The sequence below is a fragment of the Anticarsia gemmatalis genome, chromosome 14 (genome assembly GCF_050436995.1).
Source record: "Anticarsia gemmatalis isolate Benzon Research Colony breed Stoneville strain chromosome 14, ilAntGemm2 primary, whole genome shotgun sequence".
NCBI lineage: Eukaryota > Metazoa > Arthropoda > Insecta > Lepidoptera > Erebidae > Anticarsia > Anticarsia gemmatalis.
In genome coordinates, this window is record NC_134758.1 from 7,771,898 (window position 1) to 7,784,603 (window position 12,706).

At 35.9% G+C, this 12,706-nt stretch overlaps 3 protein-coding genes across 3 annotated transcripts; 2 read left to right on the forward strand and 1 right to left on the reverse strand.

The window, feature by feature from the left end:
• Window positions 1-2,378: 2,378 nt before the first annotated feature.
• Window positions 2,379-5,156, reverse strand: SRPK (SR splicing factor protein kinase). Its single transcript, XM_076122509.1, has one exon. It carries the CDS (start codon window positions 5,025-5,027, stop codon window positions 3,210-3,212), a length of 1,818 nt encoding a protein of 605 aa, XP_075978624.1. The 5' UTR covers window positions 5,028-5,156; the 3' UTR covers window positions 2,379-3,209.
• A 1,299-nt stretch (window positions 5,157-6,455) lies between these two features.
• Window positions 6,456-8,432, forward strand: LOC142978598 (monocarboxylate transporter 7-like). The gene has a single exon (XM_076123101.1). The coding sequence runs from the start codon at window positions 6,456-6,458 to the stop codon at window positions 8,430-8,432; it is 1,977 nt and encodes a 658-aa protein (XP_075979216.1).
• A 637-nt stretch (window positions 8,433-9,069) lies between these two features.
• dup (chromatin licensing and DNA replication factor double parked) lies at window positions 9,070-12,682 on the forward strand. Its single transcript, XM_076123001.1, has 3 exons — window positions 9,070-9,748; window positions 9,959-10,091; window positions 10,298-12,682. Exons 1-3 carry the CDS (start codon window positions 9,219-9,221, stop codon window positions 11,492-11,494), a joined length of 1,860 nt encoding a protein of 619 aa, XP_075979116.1. The 5' UTR covers window positions 9,070-9,218; the 3' UTR covers window positions 11,495-12,682.
• Window positions 12,683-12,706: the final 24 nt, after the last annotated feature.

Here is a 12,706-nt window from a genome sequence, read left to right on the forward strand (position 1 = left end):
GTTTTATAGGTGTCTATTAAACTGTGATTATACTGTCATACCATGGTGGCACCACCAGCTGGCCGGATTTAAATAGCAAATGTTCTCTGTCTACTTAGATACTAGGTAGATACTTATCGTAGTGTAATGTTTAGAGATGCACGTACATAATGTAGGTAACATTTTGCTCTACATACATAATTAACATTGTCCTTTGCTGCTTAGTATGTGCTCATTACAATATTACTTAAACATATTATAATTTTCTTCAATATGATTCATTCTTAAATGGGTTACGTCAAGTAAGCAGCCCGCAGATTTGGCCGATATAAATACACTTGTAGTAGTTACCCATAAAAATTACTACAGCGCCCAGGGCTTAACTAGAGCCAAGAGTCGAAAATGAAAATAAATTTAAGTTTGTTGACTGTAACAATATTCCGGTAGAGGCGCTGTCGTCAAACGTAAAAAAGCAAAATTTAGTAAAAACGGCAAGCATCACACTGTAGTTACAAACAAACAAAAACGAAAAACGGCCCTATTCGGAAATTGGTTGAACTTGTGAACCGACTGGCTGGTTCAATTCAATTCATTTTCACCCGAGAATTATATTAAGAAAGGGTACCATAACAACAACACCTCTTAGCACCACCCCCTGAACGGTGCTGTAGGATGTTTCACGTATTACATAATAGGTTGTAGTGATGTCAAAAGTAACATCGAAAAACTGATCCATGTACCGTGAATAACATAACAATGTGCGTATGCAATAATGTGCAGAGACGTCAATTATCGATACATGATTGTGACGCTCCTATGCCTTTCGGCTTTCAGCGCAAATGCATCGCTATCAGTGCACCTACATGAAATATTGGTTCGCTATAGATATTTACTCTACATAGGTACTTTTCCCCACCATCATTTTATTAAAATCCCTGAAGGGATAAAAAAATGTTACGAGAATATACTAAGATCAAGTAAACTACTATACTTAGCTGTTTTCTATACTTTCTGGATTCAATCTCTTGTTCGAATCTTTGGCCAAATAATAAAACGCGATCGAAATAAATTGAAAGTTGCTAACTTTCATGAGAAAAGAGTAAGTAACTCTTATTTAAAATGTTCACCATTTTTTAAATATTTATTATTATTTAATTAATATTGGACCTCAGAAAAAGCCCTTCACCCATAGCCCATTGACAAGTTACAGTAATCCTAAAAGGCTAGGTTTCAATGCCACAGCAATATTTGTCAAATGTGACAGGTTGTAATACCAAAATTGCCAGCATTTAAATTTCAAATCTTCCGGTTTATGAGCTAGGTATCTCATCTCTCTGATTATAACGAAATCGGCAAAACGTGGTGTTTCTTCCTGAATTAAAAATAATGCTGGGTATTATTTTGTACTTACATGACATTGTGTGAGGTAATTCCTCTAAAATGTTATTCACAAAGTATACTGATAAAACTTGAATAATAAACATTAATTTAAGACAATCTTCTGTTACGTTTACAGCTAAACCACTTATGAAAATTCGATTTCTATGCATGTAAAATGACCTATAACCGCAATCGCAATATTATACTCACGTACCTATTATAATATGGTTCTAAATAAATAAAACTGAACTAGATATATTTCTTGAATATCTTAAATTCAGACCACATTGTGTGATAAAATAATAATTAGACCTTATGAATAGATATGTAAATGTTTATGTTCAAATTTCCTACTATTACGGGAAACCGGAAAGGGCGAGTAATATCATAAATGAGCCCATTTTGCCCCGACTTAACAATAATTATGCAAAACACGCATTACGTCGGGAAGGGGTTCTCTTCTTAGAACCTAACGTTTTTTTTATGTTTAAATGAGTATCATTGTTAACCTATTTTTAAGATATTTTGTATGGAAATAGTAGAAAACCCTATTTGTATTTATTCTAAATAAAGAAACACATCACAGTTACTGACTAACCCGCAATATGTACAGATACATAGTTACGTATTGCATGAATGATGTATGTAAGTACCTATAGGTAGGTACCTAGCAGGCAGGTATGATTGCGTGCGCGTTTCCGTAACGCGTGGTACCTACCGTAAGCCTTTATACATCTCTATATTTTAGTATAGTTTATCTAGGCGTCACTCCGTCACAAATAGTCACAATAATATAGGCACGTAGGTACTGCAGACACAATGAGCGCGGCGGGAGCTGTCCGCAATCTTTACAATAATATATCCGGCCCCACCTTAGTCGCATCGTTACGTAGGTAAATATTTGACTAGAAACTAGGAAAATAAAACATTTATTTACATCACCAGGTTTTGGTGCACAAGGTACAAAGCCACCTGCAAAATTATCAATGGGGAAAAAATGTAAAATAAAAACAAAAATAAACATAGTAACAAGCTCGTTTGGACATTTTATTCATGTAAATTTGCAGATATAATTAATACAAATTATGGTCATGTAAATTGGGATCTATGATAAATAATTATAACTAATAGCTGGTTTAGGACACTGTCTTATACCGTCTCCGAATAGGTTAGATTCCAGCCATTGTTTAATTTTGATGACTCATTGAAATATAAAAAGGCAGTCTCGGAGGTGTGGCATTACAAATACTGTCTTACTCCTAAGTTTACATAATGAGATTTTTATTGTGATAGTGATAAAACACAAACTTAAACTATGTGAACATTCTACTTCCTGAATGGCTACTATATGCATGCATGACTCCTTTACATTAGGTTCCTCACCTTCTAGGATGTTGTTATAAGTGCAGAGCTATGTCATTATGTCAACTAAATTCCTAAAAGATTAATGTGACAAAACCTATATTGTCTACATGTCATACATCACAATTTTTCCTAAAGTTATCTGTACAGTTTGTGTAATTTAAAATGTCTAGTATAATGCCAATTACTTTACATTTTTAAATAATAACCCTTTGCTGAGCAGCCTGTGTATTATATACTTTGCTGCAAACTGTTTACAGGACTTGTGTAATATTAGTTCAGCAATGCCTTTAATATGTAATCTACACAATTTCTATTTCAAATAATTCAGGATTGCTAACAAAACAATCTAGATACAAAGTAAATTATTCACAAAGAAATCCATAAATAAACTTTTTATTAAAAATGTATAAGACTGAAATACTTTGTATGTTGACACTACTGATTTCATGAATGCATGATCATTCATTTCAGAGAGCAATGTTATATTATTTCTCAGACTCGTTTTGTTCAGGTGTGACAACTTTCAACCATGGGTGCTGAAGGCACTCGTAGGCAGTGGCACGCCGATTCGGGTCAAAGTCCAACATTGGCTTTAAAAAGTCAGCAAACTCTTCTGCATCTGACTGACTCCATTCATATTTCTCAGTGAGCACAGATACTAAGCCCCATGGTTTTAAGCCTGTTATATTCCTTAATTCACCTTTTTTATTGAAAAATACTTTTGAATATTTTCCTGATGCCGCAATTCTTTTAGGAATATCACCTAGGAGTTCAATAATGTGAGCCAGGTGATCCTCATCTCTACTATAACCATCGCCTGAATGAGGCTCAAACAAGTAATCTCCCGTAGCCAATTCAAAAGCCATACAAGCAGTGCTCCATATATCAGCAGATGTCCCATAGCCAGCACTTAGCAACACCTCCAGAGACCTATACTGCCTGGTTTGAATATCTTCAGTAAAGTGTCTGTGCACCCAACAAGCATTTCCTAAATCTGCAATCTTTACTTCAATGTCACAAACATCAAAAGCAGGATCCAGTTTCTTTTCTAAGGATTTACCTTTAGTAGACTGTGAATTAAAAGAAGGTGGGGTGTCAGTCATTTCCCCTTCAGACATTGGCGTACCTGCATCATCCCCACATCCATATTGTTTAGTTCTTACCTGAACAGCATCAGCATCTGTATCAAAAGCTTCTTCATCAGCCCGCTCAAGATCTGTACAACCATTGATATTAGTTTCATTCTCAGAACGAGTGGTCTCAATCACACTCGCTTCCTCAGGAGTTTGAGGAGAATCATCATTGTCTTGTGACATGGGTGCTAAGTCACTATTGTTAAGCTGTTTCTTCTGCTCTTCCATTTCTTCAATTTGTTCCATTTGCTTTTTAAGTAACATAGATTGGCGCTTAGCTTTCTTCTTTAATTTTTTCTTTTTATTTCTACTCATTTTAGCAGTTACTACTTGTTCCTGGAATTCCTTGGGTGCAGTACTAATCAAGGAGTGAGGTAGCCTCAAGCCTAAGGAATGTAGTTCAGTGGCTTCAGCTGCCAGCTTGCGGATATAAGGCTCGTCCACACAAACTAACACATTCTCAGGCTTAATATCTGTATGAATTATCTTACACTTGGTATGAAGGTAATCCAAACCTTCAAGAACTTGACGAATGATCGTTTTCACATTCTCTCGTGGTATACCTCTATAATTAGACTTGAGTATCAACTTCAGTAGGTGGTGGCCCAGAACCTCAAACACCATGCACACATGGGTCCCATTCACACCAGTTATTTTAAAGTCATTAAGCAACTGCACGGTCTTATTTCTCTTGGGGTCCGCTGGGTCGCTATCTCGGACTGCTTTCAATATTTTAATTTCATCTAACGCCGTCTCTGTGAAATGCGGTGCCGATTTCACAACTTTTAACGCGACAAAGCGTTTGTCGACGAGATCCCAACATAACCATACAGTGGAGAAATGACCCCATCCCAATTTTCTAGTGACGTGGTACCGATTCAGGAATAAGTCTCCTATTTTGACAGGATGGTAACCACCCTTGCAGTAGTCAGCGCTGTCTTCCTGCTCCTCGTCGTCGCTCGCATATTGTTCGTCTTCATCCTCTTCGATCGTCTCATTGGAAGAGCTATGTGTAGGTTCTAAACGATTCTGATTCTGGTTGCGCAGACCGTTTCCTTGTCCACCAGCCCCGTGATCCTCCTCACGATTTTTCTTTTTACCGAGTTTATGTCGTTTCTTTTTCGCCTGAATGGCGAGCACTCGTCTATTTACATCTGATTTAGAACTCATTTAGCAAATTAAACACTTTCAACAACGCCAATGTATATATAAATTTATCTTTTCATCTCAAATCTTTTTGTTTGAGTATGGCGGCCGGTCGCAGAACAAAATGCGTTCGAACATGAACTCTAAATGTTGCAATGACAAAATAAAATTAAAAACCAAAGACAAAACTTAATTTTGCGCTAATATAGAAGGAAAAATGTGGGCACCTGTTTGTTATAACTATTGATTAATAAGAAGAACATCTACAGCAATTTACAGTTATATTCACCGCCGACGTTCGATATAATTATATTTCCGTAAAAATACTCAAGATTTTAAGTAATAGAGCTGAAAAAAAAATGCTTGTATTTTATGTTAGGTAATTAGGTACCTATATCACAAAATATTACAAGAATTTTATAGAGTTTCGTAGCCGAAATCGAAACTATGCAATTTCCCAAATAAAATTGTTTCTGTAACCGGCTACAATATGCATCTATCGGATATGGAGCAGAGTTTTAAATAAAATTAATACCTAACCTATTTCTTAAGTTTAGAACTATTTATCAAAATCCGTAACCAAAATTACACATAACTATTAGATAATTAGATAATGGTAACTAGTGGGGAGTGGACACACAATGTTGTACTATGCCAAATATTACAGAAAACCCATATTCTACAACGATTCCCGCCTGTGCAAAAGATTCAATATTACAAAACAAAGTTCTTCGCCAACGGCCGTCTCTGTCAGCTATCTGTTAAAAAAATCTCAAAAACTACTGAACGGATCCAAGCTAATTTAACAAAAAAATAATATCTCTGACTTTAAGCTCCGTATTTAAGAAAAAATACGGGGGTGAGTATACTTGTAATAATATGTTAGTATATAAAATAATGGAAAAGCTTAGATCATGACGAAAGTCGGAGTAATGATAACCCTATATGATACGTAATAGCTATATTCTGATTCTTGCCGCCGTCTTATGTTAGTTTGATTTATTGTCTCCCTGAGTTATGAATTCAAAGGAATAAAAGATGGGCTTCATTTACGAACACGTAGGTACTCAAGCGCACCTAGTTGGCCAAAAACTAGCAAAAGGACAGGAATAGGGAATAGTTTCTTCTTTACATCAGAAGATAAATAATTAGATACCAATTTATATTCTTGGATAGTAAGCATGTTTATTTAGCGTGTTATGTATAGGTAATAGCTTATTCTTACATTATCAAAGCCAGATTAAAAACAATTTACTCTGTCTGTGGTATTAAGATCATTCACAGAGACAATAACCACTACGTTCTAGCATCATTTGTCACTTAGCAAGACGCTCCAATAATTTACATTTTTTATCATCTACCATACCTACTTCGCACAGAGTTGTATTTTGCATCGCATGGAAAGGTGTTATTTCTAGGTACATTATAAAAATATTATGATCAACATAAATAATGGCCAACACTGCACCTAACAAGCCGAATGGCAGAAGGAAGAGTATACTCATCGTGCCAAGTAGAATAGCGGAGGCTCCGACTGATGACCTTGATGGGATCGAAGAAACAGAAATAGCTGCTGAAATATCAGTGCCTTCTGAAGGAGGATGGGGCTGGGTGGTAGTCGCAGGAAGTTTTTACTGCACTTTCATTATAGATGGAATCTTTTTCACATTCGGCACTATCTATCCCGATATCACCGAAGACATGGGGATCGAATCAACATTCGTGGCACTCATAAACTCTGTAGCAGTTGCTTTGTATTTTATAATAGGTCCCTTGACATCTGCTCTTATAAATAGATTTGGTTTTCGAGCATGTACGATGGCGGGGTCAGTCATAGCCTCCATAGCATATTTATGTTCATATTTTGCTACCACTTACCTTGCTCTTCTGATGTTTTATGGTGTAATTGCTGGTTTTGCGGGCTGCCTTATTTCAATGCCATCTGCAATAATAGTAGGCTTCTATTTTGAACGCCTCCGAGCTTTAGCTTTGTCATTAGCGGGATCAGGTTCAAGTGTAGGAATTATGATTATGTCCATTGTAAATGCCTATTTAATAAATTTAGCTGGCTGGCGTATAACGACTCTATTTCATTCTGGTTTATTTGGATCTATTTATTTTATAAGCATGGTGTATAGACCTTTACTCTCAATAACGGTAGCCAAGACTACTGATGATCCTACTCGTACTGTAACTTATTTACCAAGCCTGATGGCACCACCCCCTGGCGTGCGAGCATCGCCGTCCAAGGCAAGAAATACAATGCCTACTGCAGCAGAACGAATGTTCAGTGCTGTATCTAACGCTCACTTTCCTACGGCGGCTTCAGTAGTGGAAGAAGGGGTAATAGCACAACCTACGACACAAGCAGGTCCGTCGTCTGGAGCTGGAGTATCTAAATTAACAATTACAGCTCGTAGTCCTCAAGGCGGCATCAGTCGTAGACAATTAAAACAAGTACAGTCAATGGTTTCAAGGGCTAGTGTTCAAGATAGTGATAAAAAAAATGTTGAAGTCACAGTGCAAATGCCGCAGGAGCCAAGACGCAAGAAGCGAGGATTTTGTGCTCGGTTGTGTCAGTGGGAGGAACATATAACAGAGTCCAGACCAATGTATCGAGACGATGCTTTTTATGCAGGAAAATTAGAAAAGTTACCGGCATATCAAAAAAGCATGATGGATACAGCACCAGAAGCAAGAACCGGCCTAGAATATCAAATGGCAGTATCGCGTGCCGTAACCACTGCTGATTTAGGTGAACGCACGGGTGTGTTTACTACTGCAGCAAGAAGAATTTTGGCCACTATGATGAATCCACAATTATTAAGAAGGTGTTCGTTCTTGTTAATATGTTTTGGCGGGTTTTTAACTTATGTAGGTTTACTGGTACCATATGTGTTTCTACCAGATCGTAACAGAAGTGAAGGTATAGATCCTCAACATTGTAATTTGTTCCTAAGCGTTATTGGCCTTTGTAATGCAATTGGTAGGTTAATTGCTGGCGCACTAGCTTGCAAATATAATGCTTTAATGTTATACGAAGGTGCAGCTATACTAGCGGGTATAGGAGCTATGTTATTCAATTTGTCATTTAATCTTTATTATCAGTACTTCTGCTGTGTATTTTTTGGCATGTTTGTAGCATCTATATCTAGTTTACGTAGTGCTGTTCTTGTAGATTTATACGGTTTAGATATGTTAACGAATGCAACTGGCATGTTATTAATGTTTCAAGGCTTCGGAAGTCTCATAGGTCCGCCTTTATCTAGCATTCTGAAAGGAATATTTGGGTATGCTGTGTCTTTTTATGCAGCTGGAGCAGTCATATCATTAAGTGGCTTTGTGATATTACCCGTTCAGAAATTAGTTAACAAAGAAAATAACAAAAATGTAACTCCAAAAAAACCCAAAAAACCAGCAAAGAAATAAAGTCATGCTATATAAAAAATACTATACTTTCGTTTTTTTTGTACTTACACTAGACATAGGCAACGTGGCCATGTCTAGTTTAGACTGCCGATACCTTCACGACTAACAGTTAAAATTATAACTTTTCTTTCGAAGATATAAGATTTTTAATTCTTGAAATTGAGCCGCAGGAACTCGGAGATTTGAGTAGCTTAAAGCACATTACTTGTGTAGTGACCTGAGTAGCAAACCTCTATCTGAAATGTGCTGGGGTTGATTGTATAAGATCAACCCTTTCAATCCATATTCATCGTTTTTCTAGCTTGTAATAAGCACAAATCATTTCGATACCTTCTAAGTATAATGAGTCAACTGACATTATAGTAATTTTAACACTAACATTAAGGTCATGGTTTATTAGGTACATTTATATAAAAATAATAAAATACCTAAATTTGTTAAATGACTCAGTATACTCAGGAGGTATCGATTTAATCTGTAGCCGAAAAGTTTAGAATTGTCAGTTGTTTCTACTGAAAATACTTACAGCTAATGTTACCCCGAGTACTGTGCAGGTGTGAAATATAACATTGGCGTTTATTTTTTTAGAGCTCGCAATACTGTTGTTTTGGCAATTATTTTTTGACTTTGACATAAAATGAAATCTGAGTAGGTATCTGTCTGACGCGCGTCAACGGTCATTTTGGAGGGAAAAATAATTGGTTTTGTCTTGAACAGTGCCAAATTGCTAGTTTAAATTGGCCTTTTTAACACTCTCACATTATAGAAAGCACGAAAGTAATCAGCATGTCGCAAAAGACAATAACATCATTTTTCAATAGCAGAAAAAGACCTGCAACTGATGAAATTTTAACTTCGAAAAGTAAAGTACCACATATAGACAGGATATCTGAAACCAAGTCTATAACTAGTAATAAAGGCCCTGTTTTTCGAAAGTGTGACATTGTAACCGAAATTAAGCAGTCAACCAGCTGTAGTGACAATAAAAAAGAAGATTTGAAGCAACTTGCAGTTCAACATGCCACGGCGAAAGAAACCAAACAGAATACGCCGAAAGCGACCACAGCCTTTGCGAAAAAAGTCAACGCTTCAAACACGGTCAAAAACGTTATTCCCTCCAAATCTGAAGTAGTGGTTTCTGCGCGTAAGGAGCTAAGTCTTGGCGATATAAAGAAGAGGTTAGCTGGCAGTTCTAGGTTAGTTGAACTAAGAGCAACCGCCGATCGTCTAAGCAAAGGGATACAAGAGCTTAAAGAGGCCAGTGAAAAGAAGAACTTGAAAGAATTTAAATCCATTGATGTAGAGGTTCCTTCCAGGTAATTATTATGCTATTCTAATATAACATTACCATTGATATAATATATATTTATTTTTGTACTACTATACTGTATGCTTGGCTGTTTACTATAATATTGAATATTGTAGACAGTAATAAAGATGTAATTTCATTTGGAATATTAGTAACTATGGTTTACAATTGAAATTCAGATATGTAAGGTTAACCTAATAAGATTTATATATTTTAGCCCCAGCAAGAAAGCTTTGATTCAGAATGAGCTGCTGTCTCCAAAGAAATGCATGCCAGCACCTGTCTCACAACAGAGGCCACTCATTTCACCAAGAAAAGTGTTTGTTAGTCCAGTCAAGAGCCCAAGCAAGGTGAGTGACAGTTATTACTACCTATTAACTTGTTACCATGAAATCTGTATTGTTTAATTAGTAATAACTGTACTGAATTTTCATAAGGAGGCATGGAGTAAAGAATGCTATTGTTCTGTAATGTTTTACATTACTTTTATGTCACTTACATTTGTTTCATTACAAGAAATGCTTGTGTTTGTTCAACTGAAGTGTTTTGTTTGTAGGTACCAGCATACATCAGACATGCAGCCTTGGCCACATCTTCCAGCAGCTTGCCTCTGCCACATCACTACAGGTTCCTCGCTGAACTGTTCCGTGGCATGGAGACTGTGGTCGCTCTGCTCTATAACCGCAATGAAAAAATTACATTTGCCAAACTCAAACCTTCAGTACAAGAAATGCTCAAGAGATCATTCACACAGAAGCAACTGGCTCAAATAAAACACTTGGTACCTGATTTCTACAACTATGAAGTACAAAAAGTGAAACACTTCAGTGCATCATCACACAAAGAGGAGTATGAACTAGTAATTTCACCCAATTTCCCTAATGATATCAAAGTTATGAACCCAAGTGTGCTTTTGGAAAGGCGCAGGTACTTCTTTGATATATTGTTACAATTGGTGAAGAAACATCATGCACAGTATTTACAGTCACTGGACCCACCTATGGAAATCCCTAATGATAAGATTACACGCTGGCATCCAGAGTTTGACATTGAAAAAGTACCAGAAGTGGAATGTGCCAAACTACCTGAAATGCCTAATGTACAAAAATTCTCAAATGCTCAAGATGTATTGGCTAAGGCTCGTGAATTGTTCAAGTGTAACACTAAGATGGAAAGAGCTTTGGAGAAATTGGCTCAGGCCAAAGCCCGAGGACTAACTGAACAAGAGAAAGCTGTGACAGGACTAACAGATAGTAAGCCAAATACTGCTGTAAATGGTGTTAAGAGTACAAGTAGCAGCAGTACACAAACAAGTCAGCCCTCCACTTCATCAGTCACACTGTTGAATCCTGCATTGAGGAACCTTCCCACTGCTTTACTGGAGAAAGTAAAAGCTAAACAAGCAGCTAAGGCACTTGAAGCTATGACTAGATCTACTGAGAATGATCAAAAGTACTTAATCTACAGTCGCTTGCCAGATCTAGCTAGGACTCTTAGAAACATCTTTGTAACTGAAAGGAAGAATGTTCTAGCATTGAACATAATTCTTTCCAAACTAGACAGCAGTTTCAAAGCCAATGTATCAGCCAGTGATCTGCAAAGGGATATTAAAGTTCTCACTGAAGAAATGCCAGATTGGATTAAATTACATGAAATCAGAAATAACACCTATCTGAAATTGGATAAAACTGCTGACTTGCAAAAGATTATCTCCAAACTGGAGGCTTTAGCAAATAAGTATAAGAATGATTAATTATAGCAAATTAGAACTTGACATTACAAACTAAGACTGAGTAAATGTAAACCAATAATCTGTTTAATTGTGAAAAGGAAAATATTCTGCAAATAGATCGCAATGAGATTGATTTTAATTTATACAGCATCATGTACTTACAGATCAACATGTGTACATGGAATTTAGTTCAGTCTTTAAGTATTATTGAATGTTCAGTAATATTGCCATTGACCTGACATCAAACACTTATGCCAAATATTGTATTGACATAGTTGAATCTTGTAGAATTAAGCTGACATTTTATTATTTATTTTTCTAATAATTATTCAAAACAACATTCTTGTTCTATAGCATAATTAAATGTATATTTCTCAGGACATGAACTCTATCTATGAGACCTTTTAGTTTGTATTAATTTAGTTTTAGTATTATTTTATTTTTGTCTTTTACTGTGTGGTATTTCTTTTCTTTAAATAAATTTTTAAACATGATAGTTTGTTTTATAAGAAAAGTATGAATTGTGCACTGGTTAAAATCGCTGTCTTCATATTACATTGAATCTAAATAAATTGATTTTAGACATAATTGTTATTCAATGTTGATCTAAATAAATGTCACGATTTTTACCAATGCAAGCTTTGCATAAAAATCTATAATTAGCTATATGTATGCCAAGCGAATTTTTCAACTTTATTTATGCTAAGCAATGCATGTGTTAGCCTAATAACCTAGTTTGAGATGAACTAATTAAATTATAAAAATATTACGTGAAAATTCATAACAATAATAACTATGAGATAAACATGTGAAAGTAACATAATATGACGATTATTAAAGCGCTCAATAATAATTTGTAGTATGTTTATGTAGACGCATAAGGAAAAGATTTTCTATAAAGATTGAATATTTTCTTGGCATATTTTTGTTTTTATCGCAGTAGTTGTAACACAACAGTCTTTTGTTACGCTGAAAACTCATGATAAAGACGATATCGCAACGCTCTTCAGTCGTCGCCGGCATATCAGCAGTGCACGACTCGCGCTCTTTACGTGAAAACACTGCGCAAAATTTTAACGTTAAGTAAAATGCGATACGGTTATGTATCGCTCGCGTCGCTTGTGGTAATGATAAATACCGGATTGTAATTTTAAAGTTGACGTGTCGTATTACTTTGTTAGTAAAATAAAAACATTGTGTGCAAGTGCAGTTCGCATTTCATTTCTATTAGAA